Below are 21,731 nucleotides of genomic sequence, written 5' to 3'. Positions count from 1 at the left end.
CAGAGTGGATTGGTACAGGTGATCTAAAATGAGTTTAAGTGGGTGGAAAGACATAGGGAGTTGGTATGGTAGAAGCAGCAGGGGCTGTCTAATTAAATTAATCTCATTCTTGTCCTAAAGCAATGACTTCTAATAAGGCAGTGGAGCAAGGGCTTTAGACAGTGCCCCTGTAGTTCTGAAACTCTCCCAAACAGAAAAAAGATGACTTTTCTCATTGCTCACCACAGCCATGCACCTGTTTGGCCTAAACTGGCACCTGCAGCCGATGGAAGGGCAGATGTATGAAATCACGGAAGACACAGCCAGCAGTTGGCCAGTGCCAACGGACGTCTCCTTATATCCTTCGGGGGGCACAGGGTTAGAGTTACCTGACAGGAAAGGCAAAGGAACCAGTGAAGGTATGGTTGGTGTGTGTCCGTGTTGTGAGTCTTCTGTCTGCCTCTGAACTCCAGCCATCCAATCTCATATTCCATTACCCTCAATGCTGCCATCACCAGGTGCTTTTTCCAGTCTTTCACATCTAGAACTAGTAGTACTCAGTCTTGTTTCTGTATGTTTCTAAGTTTCATACCCTTCTGATGTCCACTAACGTGATAAAACTGTGTGCAACCTTCACCACACATCCAAGGCATTCTCAAGGTGGAACCATCTGCACCGTATCTCACAGGCTACAGAAGGCCACCGTGAAAACCTTGCCTCGAGTGGCTGTTTCCATGAGAAGAAATTATGTCTTGAAAATGGAATGATTCCTGGAGCACTGGATCAAGCTTTCTCTACAACAGTACAAAAATATTTGAGCTTGCCTGTGCATTGCCACCTAGTACCAAATGTTTTGAAGACCAAAGTATTTACTATGAGCTATTACACTGTGAGTTTTGGCACTCCAGGGTTGGACATCTCTTTGCAAAAGTAGCCAGATAAAAGGCCTGGTCTACACAAAGTATCACGATGTCGACACCTTGCAATTTTAACTGAAATTAGAAGCAACTGATGGGTCATGAAGTCAGCAGTGCCCTATCCAGCAGCTCTCCATGTTCCTGTGCTTTGCATAGAGACAGCATTGCAAAAGTACCTGTAAGTTCTGCAAAGGAGAGCTGGTTTATCCCTTCCAAGACGTAGCTGGAGAAATGAGAAATTCAAATTTTCAGAAAGCTCTTTTGTTTGCATGTCGAGTTTCTTTATACAAGGTTAACAGATCCCAGTAAAAATGAATTCATTGGCTATTTTTGGTAGTTATTGTAGGGGAAGAAGTTTTGTGGGTAGGAGATAAGAAGTATGCTACTGTTCTGGCAACTCATTGAAGCAGAAGTTTCCACAGAGTTCCCTAGACTTTGGCTGAGAGCCTATGTTTACATGTTAAATTTAAACTAATTGTAGTATTTATTTCTTTAGGAGCTTATCTGTCTTTATTAGTCCAAATAAAGGCCATAATTATATGTGTTCCTTAAAACAGTGTATTTACTAGCAACTGATGGTTAACATCGAGTTGCTACAAGGAAAAAAATCAGCTGAGTGGGTTATTCTCAGCAAACCTTACTAGACACTACAGCAGGCTGCAGGTACCCCTGCTGCTGTATTCAAAAATACTTCATGACAGATCCTGTCTTTTTTCCCTCTAACTTGCCATACGTTTCATTTTTGAAAGGTCTAGTTTTGATCTGTCCGTTTCCTTTTAAAAGTCAAAATGAAAACAAATGGATGTATCCAAAACTGCCATCCAAGTGAAAGGCTTCCACTTGATTTCTTTTTCAGCCATGCTTACAGTGACATCAATAGAAATTTTGATTGCTGCCCAAAAGCTCTGTTAAAAGACAAATCTGGGAAATACCCTAGTTATGTCCTTGGAAGACCACTTAAGTTAGTACTTCGTATGGATCTTAGGGTATCTGTTGGCTTTGGAGGAGAATATCTTGCCCTGACAAAAAAAAAAAAAAAAAAAAAAAGACATCATGACAACAAAAAGACATCATGACAACATCTTTTTTGCAGAAGTAACACTGTCCAGCCTTAAAATGCAGTGCTCTCCCCGTCAGGTGACTATGCAACCAGTTCTGGACTAACAGCGTTGCATGGCTTCTAATTCTAAACCACGATGTATGTGATTGAAATGTATTGAAAAATTGATTAAAATATATTTGAAAGTATTCTTGATTACAGTGAAATAGGCTGGGATGTGTTAGAATATCCTTACAGCTGATCTGAATGAACTGTTGCCAGTATCTTGCCAATTTTCAGTAATAGTCATTACTTCCCTTCTGTGGCTGTGCTCCAGCACAGTATTTACCTGTGTTCAAGTCCATCCCTGTTTAGCAAAGCACTTAATCATATACTTACATTTAAGCATATAATTAACTGTAATTGAAGTCAGAGGAATATGTGTTCTTAAGTGTTTTGGTGAGTCAGGCTACCTTGCTGTAAAAAATACAAGCAGATTCAGCAATGCCTGAAATGAAATAATTCATTTTGATATCCAAATAAATCAAGAATAGTTGCTACGGCAACTAAGAAGTTCAAGGTAATGTGTGGAAAGAGCAAAGTAATTGACAGCCTAATTAAGAATTCAGACCTGAAGTTAATTTTAAGGAGACAGATATTCTGATTAAAACCTAATTTCTGGTTAGAAGCTGAAATGGCTTTCTTATTGTACTTCCTTTATGAAGTATCCAGTCCATAGGGCCTGATCTTACTGCAGGCTAGAACTGATGAAACACGGAGGGATTTCAGGGTCTGAATCCAGCCTGGCGAGGAGGGCCTTTCTTTGGACTTCGGTATCAGCATCAATGTCAGCCACTGGCAACATGTCGTGACAGCTCTGAGGGTATCAGCTTCTCAGACATAAAACTGTCCACCAAGAGGAGACATAAACTTGGTAATCGTGTACAAACAATTCTTTCTGTGAAATTGTGGTTTGCAATCACAGAAGCGTTTTTGCTCTCATGAGCAAGCGCTGCTCTCTGTACAGGCAGGCGGAATACGTCCTGTGCTCATTTTCTCCCAGTATCTCTTGCACAGCAATATCTATCATACTACACTCTCACCTTCCCTGATTCACTCCGATGTACAGTCTTCATTAAAGAACAATCAGGGTGTATATCAAATACTTTACGTTTTCATCTGCATTTCGAAGAATCTATAAAACATGTGAGTAGTAATCAGAAAAACATATCCTTCATTTGAACCAAAGCATGTGATGTCTTTAGCTCTTTTTTAATAGAATCCTGAATATTTTCATCTTACAGTAATGAAATAATGAACTTTGCATGAAGACATGGGAATTGTTTCCTTTAAGGCTGACAGTGGGAAAAGAAATTTTTGGTATGCAAAATAAATACTAACAATCCAGTTGATAAAGTAATCCCTTTCAGAATCAAGCTAGTTGATTTTCATTGAACAACCGTACTCTTATCAGCACAAAATGATTCAGAAAGAATGTCCATTTACCTAAGAAATTAATTCACTATTAATATACACTTTGACTAAAAAAGATAAAAAGTCAGCAGATTCCACCCCACCTCACCCCCCACCCCCCCGTATTTATTTGAATGGGATGAACAAATGTAAATTAGTCTCTTACAAAATTACCAGTTGCTGATTTTCTATGAACATGTGTACACACTTTGCTTTCTAGACTGTGCGGGTATATACAGAACGTCTGCACAAGACAGCACAGAAATGAAACATGCCGTCAAGTCCTGCTCCAACAGTGTACTTAAGTAGTTATAACTACTAACTAAATCAGGGGTTAGTCTTAATTGAGACCAAAAGTTCTGCTAAAAAGATTTATAAAATTTAAAAAAAAAATAAATCCAGAAAAATTCTCCATCTGACAAAAAAACACTTTCAGAGACTTCTTTTGTTAACAGTAATATGCATATAATTTCTATATGGATTTTCAGAGACAGCTAACAATTTACATCTGTTTCTTTTGGAGAGTTTATGTTGTGATGGTATATGGAGAAGTTTAAGGAAATAGTATAATTAATATTATATAATACTAAAGGAAATATTATAATTTGAAACAATACAATGAAAGGCTGTACTACCTATCACCTTTTCAATACAGCAAGTAAACCGTACGACTGTTTGACTTGAATTCGTGATGGATGGGAAAAGATACTTCTCTTTCCCATTTCCCAAATGTAGGTTCTGGAAGAAAAAAATCTCACAGTGTGATTTTCCTACAAAAGATTGTATGTACCTGGAAGTTTCCTTCTCATTTTGTTAGAATTGTTTGATCTGTGAAACATAGTGTACTGTAACGGCATGAAAATGAGATAACAAATTTATTTAAATTTCTAAAATTATAATTAGTCCTTCTTGGTGACATGATGCTGTCCTTAGTAAAGCTGAAATCTTTCAGGTGACACTACTGCATACTTTTCAACTGGAAATGTCCTTACATAAAGGCTGCTTGCCAAGCAGTTTCCTTCTTCATTGTCTTTATGCATTGCAGGTAAAGCTGTGGCCACTGGTTATAGCAAAGGCTAAAGATGCAACATTCTGGCCTTTTAGTTTTCATCCTGCCCCTCATTTCCTGGGCTTCCTTTGGGTCCACATTTTTCGAAGCAGCCACCAGTTTCGCAAACTGTGAGTGCATGAATTTCTAACCTGGAATTTCTCAGATGTGTTTTCCAGGGATGCCGAGCTCCCTGCTGGCTCCCTTACTGATTGCCATCTGGATGCCCAGGCTCTCCAACCTGGTGGTCACTTTAAGAAACAGATACCTCCATTTGCTTGTCTTCTGAAAGAAGATGGATAATCATAACACACTTTACAGATTGTATTGAAAACCAGTTAAAACCTCTCATGTCTCTTAGTAGATATTACTCAAGTGCAGGGTATGACTTCCTTCATTATTCTCAGTCCTTTTTTTTTCTTTAACTTTCTATGGAGTGTTGAACAAATTTCAAGTACTGTTACCGCTGTCAAGAATTAATTTAATAGATAAACATTTTCCTTTCCCCACTTAGGCATCGTTCATGCTGCTGTTCTCCACTCTACCATTCCATCTGTGACACATCTACCTCATTCTTAGTACACTTCTCTTTGCTAATTTAATGATGACTTCTCTCTCCATGAACTTATATTCATTTAGGATATAATGTCAGATGATTAATACTTATGTTCAGAATGTAAATATACACTCTGTGATGTTACAGATTTAAACAAAAGGCCATTTTTCTCCAGGTTGCTCTTCCCATGTTCATGTTTTCAAACAAAACGTTTACTGAAGCCAGGAATAACCCTGCCAGTTTTCCTCCCTTAATCATGTGGATTGGCTAGACAAAGTACTCTGAAGACCTCAGGACACTAATAGACAGTTTCTCAAGTTAAGTGTCAGGACACCAGTATGATTGGATTACTTTTAGGATCCAAGGCTAATCCAAGATTTTTGTTCCTGTGTTTTGGCAGGAAAGCCCAGTAGTTTCTTTCCAGACGACAGTTTTATAGACTCTGGAGAAATTGATGTTGGCAGACGAGCCACACAGAAGATCCCTCCTGGTATCTTTTGGAGATCTCAGGTGTTCATCGACCACCCAGTGCATCTGAAATTCAATGTGTCTTTGGGAAAGGCTGCTCTGGTTGGCATCTATGGTAGAAAAGGCCTCCCACCATCACATACACAGGTAATGGGACTGCATTTCAATTAAATAAATTTGTCCTAAATTGTATGTTCATATGGCTTACTGCTTTATTTCAGCTATGTTTTTCAAGACTTTTTTTGCATGCTTGCAAGATGTTGAAGGTCAGCTGTCTATTCAGAGATAATCAAGTGACAATTGCAACATTCACACACCTGACCCAGGCGAAGCAGGCAGTTGCCTGCAAGCTGCCAGAGGGGGGAAGGGCTTTGTGGGCTGATGGCTCCTAACAGCATGAGATAACACTTTCTCCATCCAGAGCCCCTTGCAGCAGCAGCCCCTCTCAAACTGCATCAAAAAGAATCGTCTCTTGAGCAGCCTGGTGTATCTCAGGTCTGTCTCCCTCTTTCAGCCTCTGCCTTGCCTCTGTTCTGGGAGGAGCAGCAAGACCTCAGTCGCTCACCCTCACGGAGCAAAATTCACTTTTGTCATCTGTGCTGAAATGCCTTGAGCCACCTCTTCACGTTATATATGTTGACTGTCCGATTAGACTGAGTTTGGTCAGGGCCTAGTAATTAGTGCACAACCAAACAAAACCAATTTTTACAGAATGCCACTGGCTTACTTAGGCAGAAATCAAGGTACAGTTATTATTCTGTAGCATCTAAATTGAAGTGGTTGCTTTTCTTGACACAACGTGACCAAAGCCATGTCAAGAAATCACTTTCTGGGAAAAGCTCTGAAGAACCATCCCCTTAAATAAGGATTTTGTGCATTATTTTCTCTACTTTCCGATTCACTTTCTGAGCTGCTCTTAACTAGATTGAGTAATACATTAGGACATAACTCTCACTGACAATGCAAAGTATCTTACTCCCACTTGCATCAGCAAGTTATCAAAGTATTACCAGGTTTATCTGAATGTTGTAACTTCCCTTGCCTTCCACGATTAACTGAAAAGCCTAGCAACAAACACAACTATTTGAGATCTATAGAAATGTATTGCCTTTATTTTCTTTTTGAACAAATATGTTTATTGTAATCTTTCTGGGTAATATGTTATTTTCTACTTACTAACACACCTGCAACTTATTTATGTCAAAGAAGTGTCATAAATTTACTTTCTCTGCCTACTTCTCTGCAGAATTAAAATATTTCAATAGGATCAGCAAGTCATAAATTCAGTGACACAGTAGGGCTGTTACTGCCCATTTTTAATCAGTCTCTTTTTATGGGGAAATTTGAACATTTAAAACTTGAAACTCCTGTTTTATTTAAATAAAAACTGAAGTCATGGTGACATACTATTAACTGTAGATCAGAAGTCTGTATTGATTTTACTTGTTTATTATCATTATTAATTTCTCTTGTGGAACTGGAGTTATTGCATGAATAGTTTCAATTGTTTGAATAACAAATGTAAAATTTAACACCTAAACCTCAGGTCTGTTGAACTTAAAGCAAAATCTTTAAATGTAGCAAGGCACTATACCCAACCATAGTAATGTTTTAAGGAATTCAGAAGTTTCTTCTTTAACCTCAGGTTTGCTGGGATATTCTGAGTGATTTGTCAGTGTCGGGACCTTTCCTATTTAGAACAGCATGGCTGTGTGTTAGTTGAAGCCTCAGCTGAGAATGAGATGTTGAATGTGGGATGTGGGACATATTTGTCAGTATTACATGCTGGAGGAGGCAATGCACTTGCTCAGAATCCTTGTAAGTGCTGCTTTTTGTGTAGCCAGTAACTGAGAGCTGGCAAGTATATAAAGATCATCATCTGGACCAAAACATCACCAGAAATGACTGGAGGGACATTTTTATTCAAACAGTAAAAATCATGGTACGCTAATAGAAACAGGTCACAAAACCCATCCTGTTCTGAAGAAATAACTTAATGAACCTGCAGATATTGAATCAATGTTGATTTTTACTTGTTAATATTTAATTTAATTTTTAAATTGCCCCTTTTCCTAGAGTTATTATTTTATAAAACTTCTGTCAATTAAAACATTGGTCTCCTGCATATTTTTATACAATGTTTAATCTTACCATAGTTTATTAGTCTTAGGAGTCTTGAGAGTCATTAAGTAAGTAATCTGTTTTCTGTGTTGAAATTGTAAACTTGTCTCTCTTAGTTAATGCATATTACACAAATCTCAACTATTCTTTTGCATAATCCGGAGTATCTGCAGCGCCCAATAATTCTACCCAAACAGGTTTATATTTTCAAATTTTGTAAGGAATTTCATAAACAAGATTTTGGCAAAATGTGTGCTTACAGCAGTGATATACAGTCTACCGCAGAAGAATTTAAGGGTCAATTATTTTTCCCTAGCCTATCTAGTTGATGGCAGCAGTAAAATTCTAGCTGATAATCAGGTTTTCCTCTGTTAGATAATTAGATATTTCTTCTATTTAGATAATCCATCTTCTGTAGTGTGACCCTTAAGATAGTCTATTCTCTTTCAGGATCTTTTAATTGATCCCAGTGCTGTAGACCCTTAGCATATATTCCTGAATTTGGTAAAATGGTAAAAGTCATATTTATCCATGCTAAAACAAGGAACTATTCCAGATTCTCTTTGGAAACCTTCTCTGCCTTTGGTGACCTGTCTTCTAGTTAAGGTTGCCAACAACCATGGACACTAATAAGTACGAAGAAAATGCAAGCTCCATTTTTCTGTAGTCTTAGAAACAGAGCCTGTAGAAGCCTAAAATAGTTTACCGTTAACTAAAGGAATTTCTTCTCATTCTTCTCAACAAATTGTAAGAAAAGTTACACAATTTTATTATGGTCTATAGGATTTAATCTTCCTAGATCAAATTCTTTAAACTCTTTTTAACCTAGGCCAAATCCTGTTAAATCATAAATTCTAGGGACTGACCATCACAGCTTTTGGGAGGCATTTTTCCATTTGTACAATTTGAATTTATTAACATGTTATTTTATCTATGATTTCCTTGTTTGCAATAACTCTTAATTGCGTACTAAAACCTCAGAATGTATCAAAATGCAATAAAACACAATCCGTTTGTGGATCAATTAATATTTATGAACAGTAGCTAGTAACTTCGCAAAGTCATCAACATCCACAGCAGCATCTTGCAAATACATATAAAAATAAACTTTTAATTTTGGCAGGAAGGTCCAAGTAAGCATAAGCCAGACTGGACTGTAACAACAGCAGCTTACCATAGCTGGGTGCCTTAAAATTGTTTTCATCCTTGCTAAGCTTGGAGCATCTACCTCTAGTATGCAGCAACAAGTGAAGGCTGGTAAAGCACAGTTCACAGGACTTTTCTTAGATGTCAAATTTAAGATGAGACAGATTGCATTCTAGAAGTGTCTCTTTCCTTGAATGCAACCCAGTGGTTCTAGAAAACTAATTCAAGCTGTCATGGAGATATCAGCACTTGGTGAGATGAACTTTACCTATGATGTCTGCAGTTACCTTTGAAAAATCTAGCCAATCTGTTCCAGCGTGCTCCAAAATGGAAATGGAAATACGCAGCTTTTTCTGTTACTGGTTTTAACTTCTTCAGTATACCTGTCCAATGTGTTCCTCAGTAAAACTCAACTCCATTGAGACACTTCCAGCAATCAGACAGCATGGTGATGTCCTCTGTCCACTGTCAGCTGTGTCAGTCATGGCCACACTGAGATCTGATGAGGAATCAGCCTGGGCAACAGCTCACCCTCAGAGTAGCTACAAATGTCAGGCTCACAAAGTGTCATTCAAACCAACCTTTCACAAGCATCGTCTTTAACCTTTTTTTTTTTTTTTTTCCAAAACAGAAACTTACATTTTTAATTATATAATTTTAGAATTTATATCTGCACTACATTTTTAGTTTTTATATGTTTATATGGTATATTTTAGTAACTTGTGTTTACACTCCATTTTTTCAACTCTATCTCTGACAAACCTAACTTGGACACCCAAAAGGAATGCCCTTTGCAGATGTGCCAGCTTTTGCATTCTCAAAAGACACTTCATCACCAAATTTGAGAGATCTATATATTGAAATATAGCAAAAAACTTAAAACAAGGCTCAAACCTTATTTCATGTAAATAAATAATTAAAACGCAGTAATTAAAATACTCTAGGAACAAATTTTGTCATTTCATGTGCAAACTGTCATATATAGCTCGTTTCTCAAAATGTTGTTGGAAATAAACTTGCTTAATTTTTTTAAACATGGCAATGACTGCAGAATAAAGTCATCAAGTCATCAAGTCCTTATCTTGGTTGACTTTGAAGACCATACCAGAAACTTAATAATAGAACAGAAGCACCCAAATTTTGCTACAGTTAAGTCAAAAGGGATAAGAAGCCTAAATATTGTTCCCACACTCAGCCAACTCTCAGCAACCAGTCAGTGCAGCAGCACTTACTGGTACGAAAATAAGTGGTGGTGTTTCTTTTTGCCTACTTTCCTCCTTCCTGCCAAAAACTACAAGTGTATTTGACCAACTGGATGAGAGAGGCAAAACCAAGTGAAATCAGGGACTAGAAAAGCTAAGCTGTGTATCAGCTGCTGGATTTTGCTCACAAGATATCCTGTTCCTAAACACAGATAAAAGTCAGATCAGATAAGGTTCACGTAACATTTGTGATGTCTGCTAGGCTGGTATCTGACTCATCCCATTGATCGTTGACATATTACCAGACAAAATACTATTATTGGAGAAAGTCAGTGGAAAGTTATTTAAATAGGGAACTGAAGATAGCTGCAATACTTGTAGCAAAATGTAAGCAGTTGTTCAGCTGAAGTTACCCTGTCAAAACACAAATATGTCCTTTTGAGGAAAAATTCCAAGAGCCACCCCCTAAACGGGACTTTTACATTTTGCTGTATCTCTTTTCCATCTTCATCTTCTACAGTCTTTTAACTACTTTTGCTATTGCTTTAAAATAAAACCCTTGCTGGCTGCAAAGCCTCTGCAAAACCTCTACCAGAATTTATGTACAAATACCTCTTATCTTTTCCTTGGTGACCCATAGCAATTCTAGCAAACAACCTGGTTAGGCTAGATACATTTTTCTTTCTATTTGCCTTATTAGCCAAGACACAAATAAGCTTCTTATCATCATACTTACAGCGCAATTTCAGCATTGTCCTTGGACCTCATGTTTCCCTGGCTATGTTTCTGCAGAATGAGAACGTATCAGTACGGTCAATATGCCCCAAGTCACCTTCTAAATAAAGATGATTTCTTGATTCATGTAATTACAGAAAAATACATTTATATACTAGCTATTTCCAAAATGGTCACTTGCAGGTAGTCCAGCAACATACTTGTGGTAGCAGAGAAAATCCTGTTTATGACACTTCTGTAAACCCAGAGCAAGAGACTGAGTTTGAGGAAGCCTGAAGTACACATAGACAACACTCTGTTTTATGTTTCAGTTTGACTTTGTCGAGCTCCTTGATGGAAGACGTCTACTGACACAGGAGGCGAGAAGCTTAGAAGGACCTCAGCGGCAACACAGAGCTTTTGTGCCCTTGTCCAGCCATGAGACAGGGTTTATCCAGTATTTAGATTCAGGAATATGGCATTTAGCCTTCTACAATGACGGCAAGGAATCAGAAGTGGTTTCTTTTCTTACTACTGCTATTGGTAAGGATTTCCTGTATTATTCCTAAGCTTCTAAATATGCCTTGAGGCCAGATATTAACACACATACTCAAATTGCATGATGGCTTTGTGTGGTTTTGGAGAGAATGCTTGTAGGGGATTGTATTTTGCAACAAGCTGAATACCGTTAGGCCTTAAACATCTCATAAGTATTTTGTAGGCCTTTTTACTAACTATATCCGTAACGAGATTCTACCCAGTGCCAAAGATGGATTACAAGCTTGAAATTCCCTGCTTCATTCTCTTCCTTTGTTCTTCTTTTTATTTAGGCTTTTTTGGTTGGTCGGTTGTTTTTTTTTTCTGTTTCTGGAGCAGAGGTACAGGAATGATCGAAGAGCACACAGCATCACCATGCAACAGTTTTGTGTGACGGACAGTCCTGCCTTTGAACACCATCAAAATTACTCAGGCTGGAGTTCAGGCAGAGTACTTGGATTAAAACTCCCATAAAGAGCACTGCAAGGCTTAGTAGCAGGAACCACAAGAACAGGAATCTCTGTTTCTTCTTACTAACAGAAAGAAGCAGAGATTTCTTAAGAAGAACAAATTAACTAAACAAGTCTCTCATTTTCTCTGTCAGTCAAGTGCCCTGCCAGTTCAGTGCACAGGCACCGATTTGTTGCTGTCCAAGGAGGAAAGGATCCTGCCTGTGGGCTGCCTGACAGTCTAGCACAGTTGGGTATTCTTCCTCCACCTTGTAAATACCAGAATCCGTTTCTGATTCAATAATATTTAAATTTGACTGACCTGCTGAAACTGTTCCTGTACCCAAATTCATTTGGTTGTAATTGCTCCATAAAACTGGCACTCAGCTTTCTTCTAGCCACAGTGATTGTTTAATGGACTTTTTTTTTCCTTGCTGAAAAAAGCAGACTCATTCCAAAGCTGCCATTAATCTCCCTCCCAGAAGAGGCATTGGTGTTGAGTCTCAGCTGTCTGCAATAGTTACCTAAGAGCTATGAGCTGTAATTTGTCTTGGCAGGTTAATTAAAAGTTTAAGTCTTATTAAAGCAAAGTCATTAAGATCCCAATATTCCATTTTAACGTTAAAGTTTATCTAATGCAGAAGTGGAAACACTGCTGTAATACTCTGTGTTAAATTTAAAGTCTCGAAATGCACATGTTCAGTCCTGTTCACAGTTAAGCAAGACCAGAAATACTTGCATGTTAGCTTAAGAAATTGAAGCCTTGCTCTATAGAATGCAGATTTACTTTCGTTTAGTTTACTTTACCAATCTGAGTTTTTACTCACACTGACAACCTTCTGCCCAGAAGTACCTCCAGATATTCCTCTGAAAGCAACTTTTTTTTTCCTTGCCTAAGAATTTCTTCTGTTTAAAATTTCCCATCACAGTAAAACTGGTAAGGCTTTCGCAATGGAAAACACTTTTAAAGCATATCACTAGTTGTTCCTGCTTTCAGAGTGATGCTAAGTGTTCTAGCAAAATTTTTCTTTTGGCCTTATTGCTATAACATGTGGGGGGGTGAGGGGAGCCAAAACATTCTTAATTTGCCTTTGAACAGCAGGGGAGTGATGTGGGTTAGAAAAGCATGTTAGAATGTCTTTAAGGCAGGCCTATTTATTTTGTTCATACTCTGCTGTACTTTCATGACCACATGATAAGCAGAACAGTCCATGATATACAGTCCATGATATATTCTATATATTCCCTGTTGACCTTGAATCATTCTGTGTTTCAGTACAATGAAGTTTTCTTTTGCTGTACAAGAGGGAGCTTTGCCCCATACATGGGAATCAGTTTGTCCACTGGCAGCTGTATACGAACACAAAGCTATAGTGTACAGGAAAAAACTGTTTAGTTACAAGCTATGCACCGTGAAACTCACGTGAGATAAGTAAAACAATTCAATAGGAAGATGTGGCTTCTTGGGTAGAATTTGACTAGATAAATGCAGCGTTTTTGTAAGTACTATAAAAAAATATGGTAACCTTAACAAGTTGGTACCTTTCTTCTTAGTCTAGATTTCAACAGCTTGTTTAAAAAAAAAATCAAGGCAGGTGTTTTGTGTAAATGTACTGTAATACCCAGAACCTTTCTAGTGTATTCATGAGGTCTGGCAAGATATGGTTACTAGATTTTAAGTCTATAAATACTATAGTACTGTGGTGTTATAATTTTTGCCAGTGCCAGAGTAAAGAGGATACAGCAACCTGACACAGTGTTTATGAACCAGGGTGTAAAATAGCAACGCCAAACAAATAAATCAAATCACATGTGATGGGAGCCTTAGATCTATCTGTGTGGGGTGAGGAACGTGCAGGGGAGTTGCTCTGACTGTCAGAGGCAAGCTGCCATTTAATTTGATTTCTGTGGCAGGAGCATGTAGAAAATCTCCCTTTATTATTGCATTGACATAGGGCTTACAGTGAGAGCATGTTTGAAGAGTATAGCTGTGGTGCAGAAAGAAGTAGGATCCAGTGATCTGAGGACCAGCAGCCTGGAACTCCTGAATTCTGATTGATGTGCTAATTCTGACCCCGACTAGGCTCATGCTTCAGCTGCTCACCATGTGAAACTGCGGAGTGACATTTCCCCAGAGATGCTGCGAGGGTGATAGAACTGCTGGGAAAATGCATTTAGCATTAATTAATAATCATGGATAATAGTAGAAAGCACAAAATTGATAATGGAGATCATAATGATAAGTTCATAAAGCCAAACGGTGCAGTGATTCCTTCAGGCAAACTTCCCCTGCGAGTGAGGACTCACCTGAGTAAAGGACCAAAGCTTTCCCTTCAGCAATAAAAATGCTGAATGAAAAGGGTGCTGATTTTCCAGGTATATCTGCTATGTTCCAACAGACTGAACTTTTGAGAGCAGTAAAATCATTGCAGGCTGTGTATGACAGTATCAACTGCAGTTATTGTGCACTGTTTGCCTGGAATCATTTGGCCTTCATTATTCTAGAGAAAACTGGAGAAAAAATGGAAAAAAACCCTCATCTGTATTCCCAGTTTGATAACACATAGTTAATTTCATAAGTTGTGAGGCTGTCCATCATGCAGTTTTTGAATCCCACATAGCTATAACTAAATCCACTTCAGGAACATTAGCACTGATTTTGAGGGCAGGAGATGGCAGTTTAGTCTGTTTTCTAAAAGGATATGGAATCTCATCACTAAAGAGTTAGGTGGTGTCACAATGTGTGCCTGTTACATGCCACTGCATGTAAACCTGGGGAGAATACAGCATCATAATGCCTGTCAGAGCTTTTACTTCTGCATAATACAGTCAATTCAGGTGGAGCTAAGAAAAGATTATTCTGGGAAAGTTTTCAGCTTTTCATAGCATTTTTATATCCCATTCCTCTGAATTATAATGCAAGACATTAAAAAGGAATGGACAATCAAGGTCTCTCAATAATAAATTAACCTTTTTGTAAATGACATCGGTGGCACTTTCTGAAATTTCTAATAGAAACACTTCTTTGAAAAGCACCTTGTGGATTCACCTCTGCCTGATAGTGGTGATTTATTCAGAACAATCTTGTATAAGTGGAGGAAAATAACAGGCTGAGGAATCAGCTGGAATCAGCACATCTGAGACAGAGATGTTGGCCAAAAATCCCAGTAGAAGCAGGAAACATCTGAGAGCCTGCAAACAGCATCTATGGAATCAGAGAGAAAGTGTCTTCCAGCAGCTGTTACTGCTGAGCTCAGGCAAGCTTGGCTGTGCAGGGCCACTGAGAAATCCAAAGGAAAAGCAAAATCAGCTGTCTGTAAGAGGAGAGCATCTCCCTTTACCAGCATGTCACCCAACAAGCAACAGGAAACACATGTAGAACACCTGTGATAAGATGCAAGGTTTTGTCTCGCTTTTATCTTCTGCAAAAGACAACACTTAAGTTTAACAAAAGGACTGTTGTTTCTGCTGCCCCCTCTACTATCTGTAAAGAAAACTAAGTACTTTCCTCCATCAAAGTGCAAAGCTGCTGGCAGCGTTATTTGTAAGGGGCTGCCAGCACATAAAGCACTTTGCAACGTACATCGAAAGGCAAGCTCCCTTCCTGCAACAGCCAAAAATATAACCCACGCCCATTCAGTCCCTAGGACAGCAGTTCACACGCAGGAAGGATACCGGCAGGGGAGCACTTCGCAGTAGCACTGACCGTAGAGGCGAGACTGGAAACCTTCCTTGTGGGAGAGGTGATAAGAATGAATCTTCCTGAGCTCTAAGTGAAAGCGCCTTCGTGTTTAGCTTGTTCTTAGCAAAGGGAAAAGGAAGAGCCTGAGTCACTCCGATTTGCTTCCCTTATTTTTGCTGCCTATGTGTAGGCTAACTTAAGCCTTATCGACTTCCAATTCAGAGGGGATGCATAAGTGTGATCCACTTACAGTCTCAAAGCCATTCATGTTATTTACACTTGCTTTGCTAATGTCTGGAAAAGTCTAAATTGGTTTCATGTAAATATTGAGGAATCAGGATACCATGCGGACTAACACGGGGTGTGATCTGTTCTAGGTTACACTTCCTTTTAGCTCCTTAGTGCCTCAGTTGCTCGACTGAAAACTCCCCCATGTACAATTAGATCTTCAGAACTGAAATGAGGAAAAGTGGTTTTAATGTCCCGGCTGCCCTTTTCTGAACTTCTCCTTAGACTAAAGAGGCTGGAAGTTTAGCAAGTACTTTGCTGAATCAGGGCCCTTTAACTGTTAATGAGACTCCAGCTGCTATGTGGAAGTACTCATTTACTACAAGTGTTGTTCTCCCCTATTGCATGAATGTGGTCATCTGCGCCCTTCCCCTGTTTCACAAAGGGACTTGTGAGTATTTCCACCTTGTGATAACCCTCTACAGATAATTCATTAGTAGCCTGTTCCTTCCCAGACTCACAACTCTTTTCTTGCTTTGCACAGAAAAAGAAATATAGAGGCATATGGAAACCATGGAAGGAAAAACATTTTATTTTTGATGTTATTGATCTCCTGGAAAATAACAGCAGAGCTTTGCATGCTCTGCAGATAGTTTTTTGCCTTCAGCTCTGGGTGTCCCATTACAAGCCTTTGCTTGACAGACACTTTATCAGATGGTCAATGCCTTTTTTGATTACCCTCTTGTTGCCACCACCCCTTTTCTGATGCTTTGTTTCCCACTTCCAGCTTTTAGCTAGCTTGTCTGAGTGCGGTAAAACTTGTAGGTTTCAGTCAGGTAGTATTTAGGAAAGATACAGTCACTCAATTCAGGTAGGAGGCAAAAAGGACATTTATGAGTCCCTGCCAGGCTGTGCTAGGCTTTTTCTTCCCTTGTGAATTTGGTCTCATGAATGATGCTATGTTGACAGGCTTGCTTGATTGAAAACTTAATGCTTATCCACAGGGTAGCCTCAGGTTATGCTGCAGCACTGCGAGGTGTCTTCCACTAAACATCCAGCTGGCCACAGGACTTAAGGTCCTTCAGTGAGAATTGAATTAGTCTATGCTGGAGGATGGCAAGAAGACAGCAGATTGCCATCTCCATCCTAGCCAAATCCATCCCCACCTGATTGGTAAGGTATCATCTGGAGAGCCAGAAATGTGAACTCCCTCTGTCTGAGCTTTCTATGAGCTGCAAGAATTCCTCTCTTCAAGCAGGTGTAGTAGTGTGCTTGGTGAGATTTTGCTTTTTCATCCAGCCCACGTGTAAATCTAATCTGTTTGCTTTATAGGGCTTAATAAAAAGCAAATATAGCCTGAGCCTGGGTCTGGAAATGGAGAGATGGCTGTGCAGAGGTGAAACTTTTCACGTTAGTTTGCTTTCCCTGTGCCCAGAGGATTTTGTTTGCTGTCCTCGGTAACACAGTGTTGATGTTTTCAGATGGATAATGATATGGCCCTTAAAACTGTAGCACCTGGAAGTCAACAATGTCTTTATAAGTGCCCCCTTAATATTTTCACCTTTTTCCCCAAAACTGATGAAGATTCTCATTTCCCAGTGAGGTGAGTCAAGGGGATTAGCATCTTCTAGTGTTGGAGTTTATCTCCCTGTCTGCCTTTTCAGATGAGTCCTAACAGATCAGGCATTGTTCCTGGTTCTTAAATCCCCTTCAGTTAATATTTGTACATGATCCTGTGGCACACCATTCCCTTAATGTTACCTGCAGCTTTCTGCCTGCTTTTCTGCAGCTGCACCACTTCCAAGTAACCTAAAGTCAGATCAGTTGCTTCAAATCTAGATGTTATTTCTGATGACCTTTTTTCTCTCTGCAAGTGTCTGAAACAATTCTTACATAATAACCCTGCTTCCCAAGCCATAATGACAGGCAAAATTATTATTTCAGGATTATTCTTCTGAAGATGTAAGGCATCTCTAATAAAGGGGAAATTAGGGACACATCTCAAAGATAATTAAATAATAAGCAGCCTGGAAAGGTCAGATGCTTGGCTGTAAAAACTTTCATAGCTGCTCTTTCTGTATAGAGTGTATCTCTTCATTGATGCTCTGTGAGTAAAAGCTAGCAGTAGAAAATTACGCTGTATAAAACTAGCTTAGCTTTAAATCAGAGCTGGAATAATTTATTTAATATTACACGAGCTTTTTCTGGATTTTTTTTTTCTATGTATGCTCCTCTTTCAATAGATCTTATGATTGCAAGTGATGATTTGGGTGGGAAAAACAGGCAAGCAGACACATATATTCATTCATATTGTTGTACAGAAGAAATTAAATGATGTTTGTAAAGACTGCTTGGATGCCAAAAGTATTCATCTCAGTAGAAGTTAGATGTCTGAATGTCTTAAATGAACTAGATTTTGTCTGGTTTTGATCATGCTTTAAACTGGTAGAAAAATGAAGGTAGATTTGTCTTTTTGAAAAGATTTGCCTACATCTGTACTTACATGGGCTGGTAGCCTTGAACTTGCTTGTCAGGGTGCTGTTTGCAGGCAGGCAAGTTCTCTTGATCTGACAGAGCTTGTACAAAAGGTTTATTGATCAGGGTAATTACTTCAGTTTTAGGGTCAAGAAAGGGTTTATTTAATACTGAAGTTAAAGCCTTTTTCTTTCAGTTATTTCTGTCCCTTTTTTTCAGTTCACTTTCTTCAGAACAGCAGAATTCTGCCTTAATAACACGGCATACAGTGCTATCTGCGGGTTTTCTGGAGAAATGTGTAAAACTGTGCATATGGTTTTCGTTTTTACACATTTGTATATAGCTCTTTCCATGCACCCCAGACTGCAGGCTAATGTAAGCACAGCTTGTTTTATTCCTGTGTCGTATTACCGAGCTGCTAGAAACAGCTCTGTGCAGACTTTTCTTTCCATGAATGCTCTCCTGCTAAAGCACAGAAATAAGGTTGTGGGAGTTGCTCGTCCACTTTGGCAAACAAAACGAGAACCCTTTCTGTACTAGAACAACAGACTTTTTAAAGACTTAATTTTCCAGAGGTTGTATAAAAGTGTATGTATTTGCATGCAAGACCACAAAAAGGAACGCCAACGACAAAAGGAAAAGCCAACGACATTGGCACCTTGGGAGTTACTGGACCAATCTCCCCTTTTGCACGGGGGCTGAGTGGGATAAGGATGCAGTCCGTACAGTAACTTCTGGCATATATTGACTTTTTAAATGATAATGGCTGGTCTGTGTATTAGATGTGTGACTACTTTCTTTTTTTAAGTAAGTGCTGCAAAAGTTTCAGAAAAAGTGACATAAATTGTATTAAACTGATTTGTAGAGGGCTTGCTGGAGGCTCTGAGAAGGAACATGATTTGACCAAGTTTGTGCGGCAAGTGTGCTAGAGGCTGAAACAGAGCTATAAATTCTACTTTTTCCCTGGCCTGATCAAACATCACCAAGAGCTCAATGCCGTCGCCTGAGCACAGGCATCTAGCAGCACCTGAGATGCTGCAGGGAACTGAGGCATCTCTACGGGGGGGCATATCCAACAAAAAACCTACAGGAGACTCAGGCCCTTCTGTAGCAGTGGCTGGAAACCAGGCATCATACTTAAGAGCATGTGACGAACACCAGGCGCCTACCTAATTGAACCTCAGACATCAGTCATTCCAGCCAGAACATCCTTATTTACCAGGCTGGGTATATTTGCCAAAGACCTTGTGTAAGATTAAACTTAATCTTTAATGCACCTAAAATTATAGCATTGCTAAGATTTCGTGGCATCTGTTTGACCAAATGAGATCACATTTGAGGTCCTCTCTGTGGGTGTATGCAAGAATGGTTTGCTTTTTTCCCCTGAGAATATACCAGCTTACAACATCATTTAAAATGAAACTCAAGGCCAGCTTTAGCCTTGCCCTGAGCTACAAGAGCAGAAATTGTAATGTAGTGAACGTGAAGTAACTTCCTGCTTGCTAGTGCAGCTCCAGAAGCTGAACCCTGAAGGCTGAATAATTGTTGTTTCCTGTATTAGTTTGTAACAATTTATGAGAGTGGGAAGGAACGAAAAAAAAATCTTTGCAATCCCTTGGGCAAATTTGGGATATGAGAATTTCATTTACTGGAGTGAGATTCAGGTTTAAAAATATTCCAGCTGGAAAAAAGAAAAACGAGGAAGAAAAGAAATGTTTGCAAAGTGTCTTCCTCGATCTCCACAGCTTTGTCATATGTGTGTTGTAAGTACAGGATTAAACTGTTATTGTGCTTAGGAGCTGCGTTATAGAAGGAAGAAGAAAGTTTCAGCCCAACAGCTACTCTTTGTTTAAAATCATTCACTGGTTTTGGGGATTTTTTTCCCCAGCTAATTTCTAACCTGTGATCACATTTCAAGTGATTTAGAGCAGAGGATTTTTTCAGACGGTCAATGTACAATTCCTTAAGAAGTGCGTTTCATAGACCCTTTCATGCTTTTAGCATTGCTCGCATTCTAGGGGCAGCAAGCAGTGTTCCCTGCATATCCCTATGAGCAGCAGAAATACATTAGCAGGATTTTCTAAAAGTTGGTGAAGTCAAAGGAGATTTTACCACTAACTTAAATGTTAGTGTACGTAGACCAGTGCCCAAGTGCTTTTGAAATCCCACTACACCTTATACTTTCAACCATCTGATAGAATGCCTTAAAATCTAAAGCTGTACTGGAAAGATTGCTTCTTAAAAAGGAAGCAGTAAGAGAAAGGAATGAATCAGTGAGATAAAGCTTGCTCTCAAAGGGCAAACCAAATTCAGACCAAATGTGGCATAGGCTTCTGAAATGGTTGGGCTTGTTCTCTTCATTATTTGCTTCCCAAACTATTCCCACATGGTAGTTGTTTCTGTAGAACAGAAGTTCAAAAACAGTGCACAAAAAATGCTGGTTTTGTACTGTTTCCAGCTGGGCCTGGACTTGTGTGTGCTTGAAACAGTGTGAGAAAGGCTGACATTATTGTGGTGAGAGCCATTTGAGTACCTGGGTAGGTATCTCAAGCCAGACCTAGAAGCAAAAGTACAGATACCTCAAGGGAAAATGTGTTCACATGATGTACTGTCAAATTTGGCAAACTCAGCAGCTCTTGATGATTTCAATAAGCAACCCAAACTGATCCTGAATGCCAAACCTTTTATGCTTCACCATCACCTTTTAAAATGATCCAGTCTCTAGAGTCACTGCTGGCTGGAGCAGGTACTTGCTGTCAGTACATTAATGGAGATGTGGGGTATCTGCCATTACAAAGTGCTTTTAAAAAAAAGTTCTTACAGAGGAAGAGTAGAGGGAGAATAACATGCAATTGGATACCATGGTTACTGTACTTCACTCTGACTTTCCAGAATCGGGAGTGATTTAAGGATTGGTTTAAGGACTGCCCGCCCATTGCCCTTTTCCTTATTTAGCATCCTTATACCTGCATGTGAAGGTTAGAGTTCCACTGGGATATGATATCAAAACAGGGTTATATGCATGGATCTTTAATTAAAACAGACCTCCCAGCCTTTAGAAAAGAAAAAAAAATATCTGGCACAACATCAAGTGGCAGTAGCAGTATCAGCATCACGCTAGGTGCCCTACAGAAGAGGAAGCTGTGAAAGAACACTCAAAAATAATGCCTCAGTTTCCATGATACTGTCAAGACATTCCCATCCCTGGCTTCCAGGTGTGGATTACTTGAGGTAGAAATGTAAAAGCCTTATAAAACACAAATGAAGCAGAAAAATCAAAATCTTGGCAGGTGAGGATGTACCATAAGAAGGAATCAGTCATTTCAAACTTCAGCTGGTAAAGGAAGAGGAGACATTTCCATGTTTCCTTTGTTTCCAGTGTATTTTTTCTCCTTTTCATTTTTTTTTCCTTTCCTTTTGGCTCATAATGTTAAATCTGATGTTTCGAGGTATCTGAAACCCGTTTTATCCCCTCTCATCTCCATGTCTCTCTTGGCATTGTTATCACAATTAGAAGAGCAGGTGACAGTTCTCTAGGCTTAGATTCCAACCTATCCTGCAGAGAAATTCAATTGAGTACCATAATTTCTTTGGAAAATAAACAAGACTGCAAGCACTGCAACTGGGAAGTAAATTAAATGTGTTCACAGAGCTTCAGCATCTTCTTTGCCTTCCATGTTATACTGCCTGACTTCCT

General features: G+C 39.1%; 1 protein-coding gene across 1 annotated transcript in view; it reads left to right on the top strand.

The window, feature by feature from the left end:
- The window catches only part of TENM4 (teneurin transmembrane protein 4), a 353,678-nt gene that overhangs the window by 167,245 nt on the left and 164,702 nt on the right, over positions 1-21,731 (top strand). The window contains 3 exon segments of the mRNA XM_055703071.1: positions 228-398; positions 5,413-5,627; positions 10,996-11,206. Of these exon segments, the coding sequence (XP_055559046.1) occupies positions 228-398; positions 5,413-5,627; positions 10,996-11,206 (597 nt within the window).

The sequence above is a fragment of the Falco cherrug genome, chromosome 2 (assembly GCF_023634085.1).
Source record: "Falco cherrug isolate bFalChe1 chromosome 2, bFalChe1.pri, whole genome shotgun sequence".
Lineage (NCBI taxonomy): Eukaryota > Metazoa > Chordata > Aves > Falconiformes > Falconidae > Falco > Falco cherrug.
This window is presented reverse-complemented; position numbering and strand designations above follow the sequence as displayed.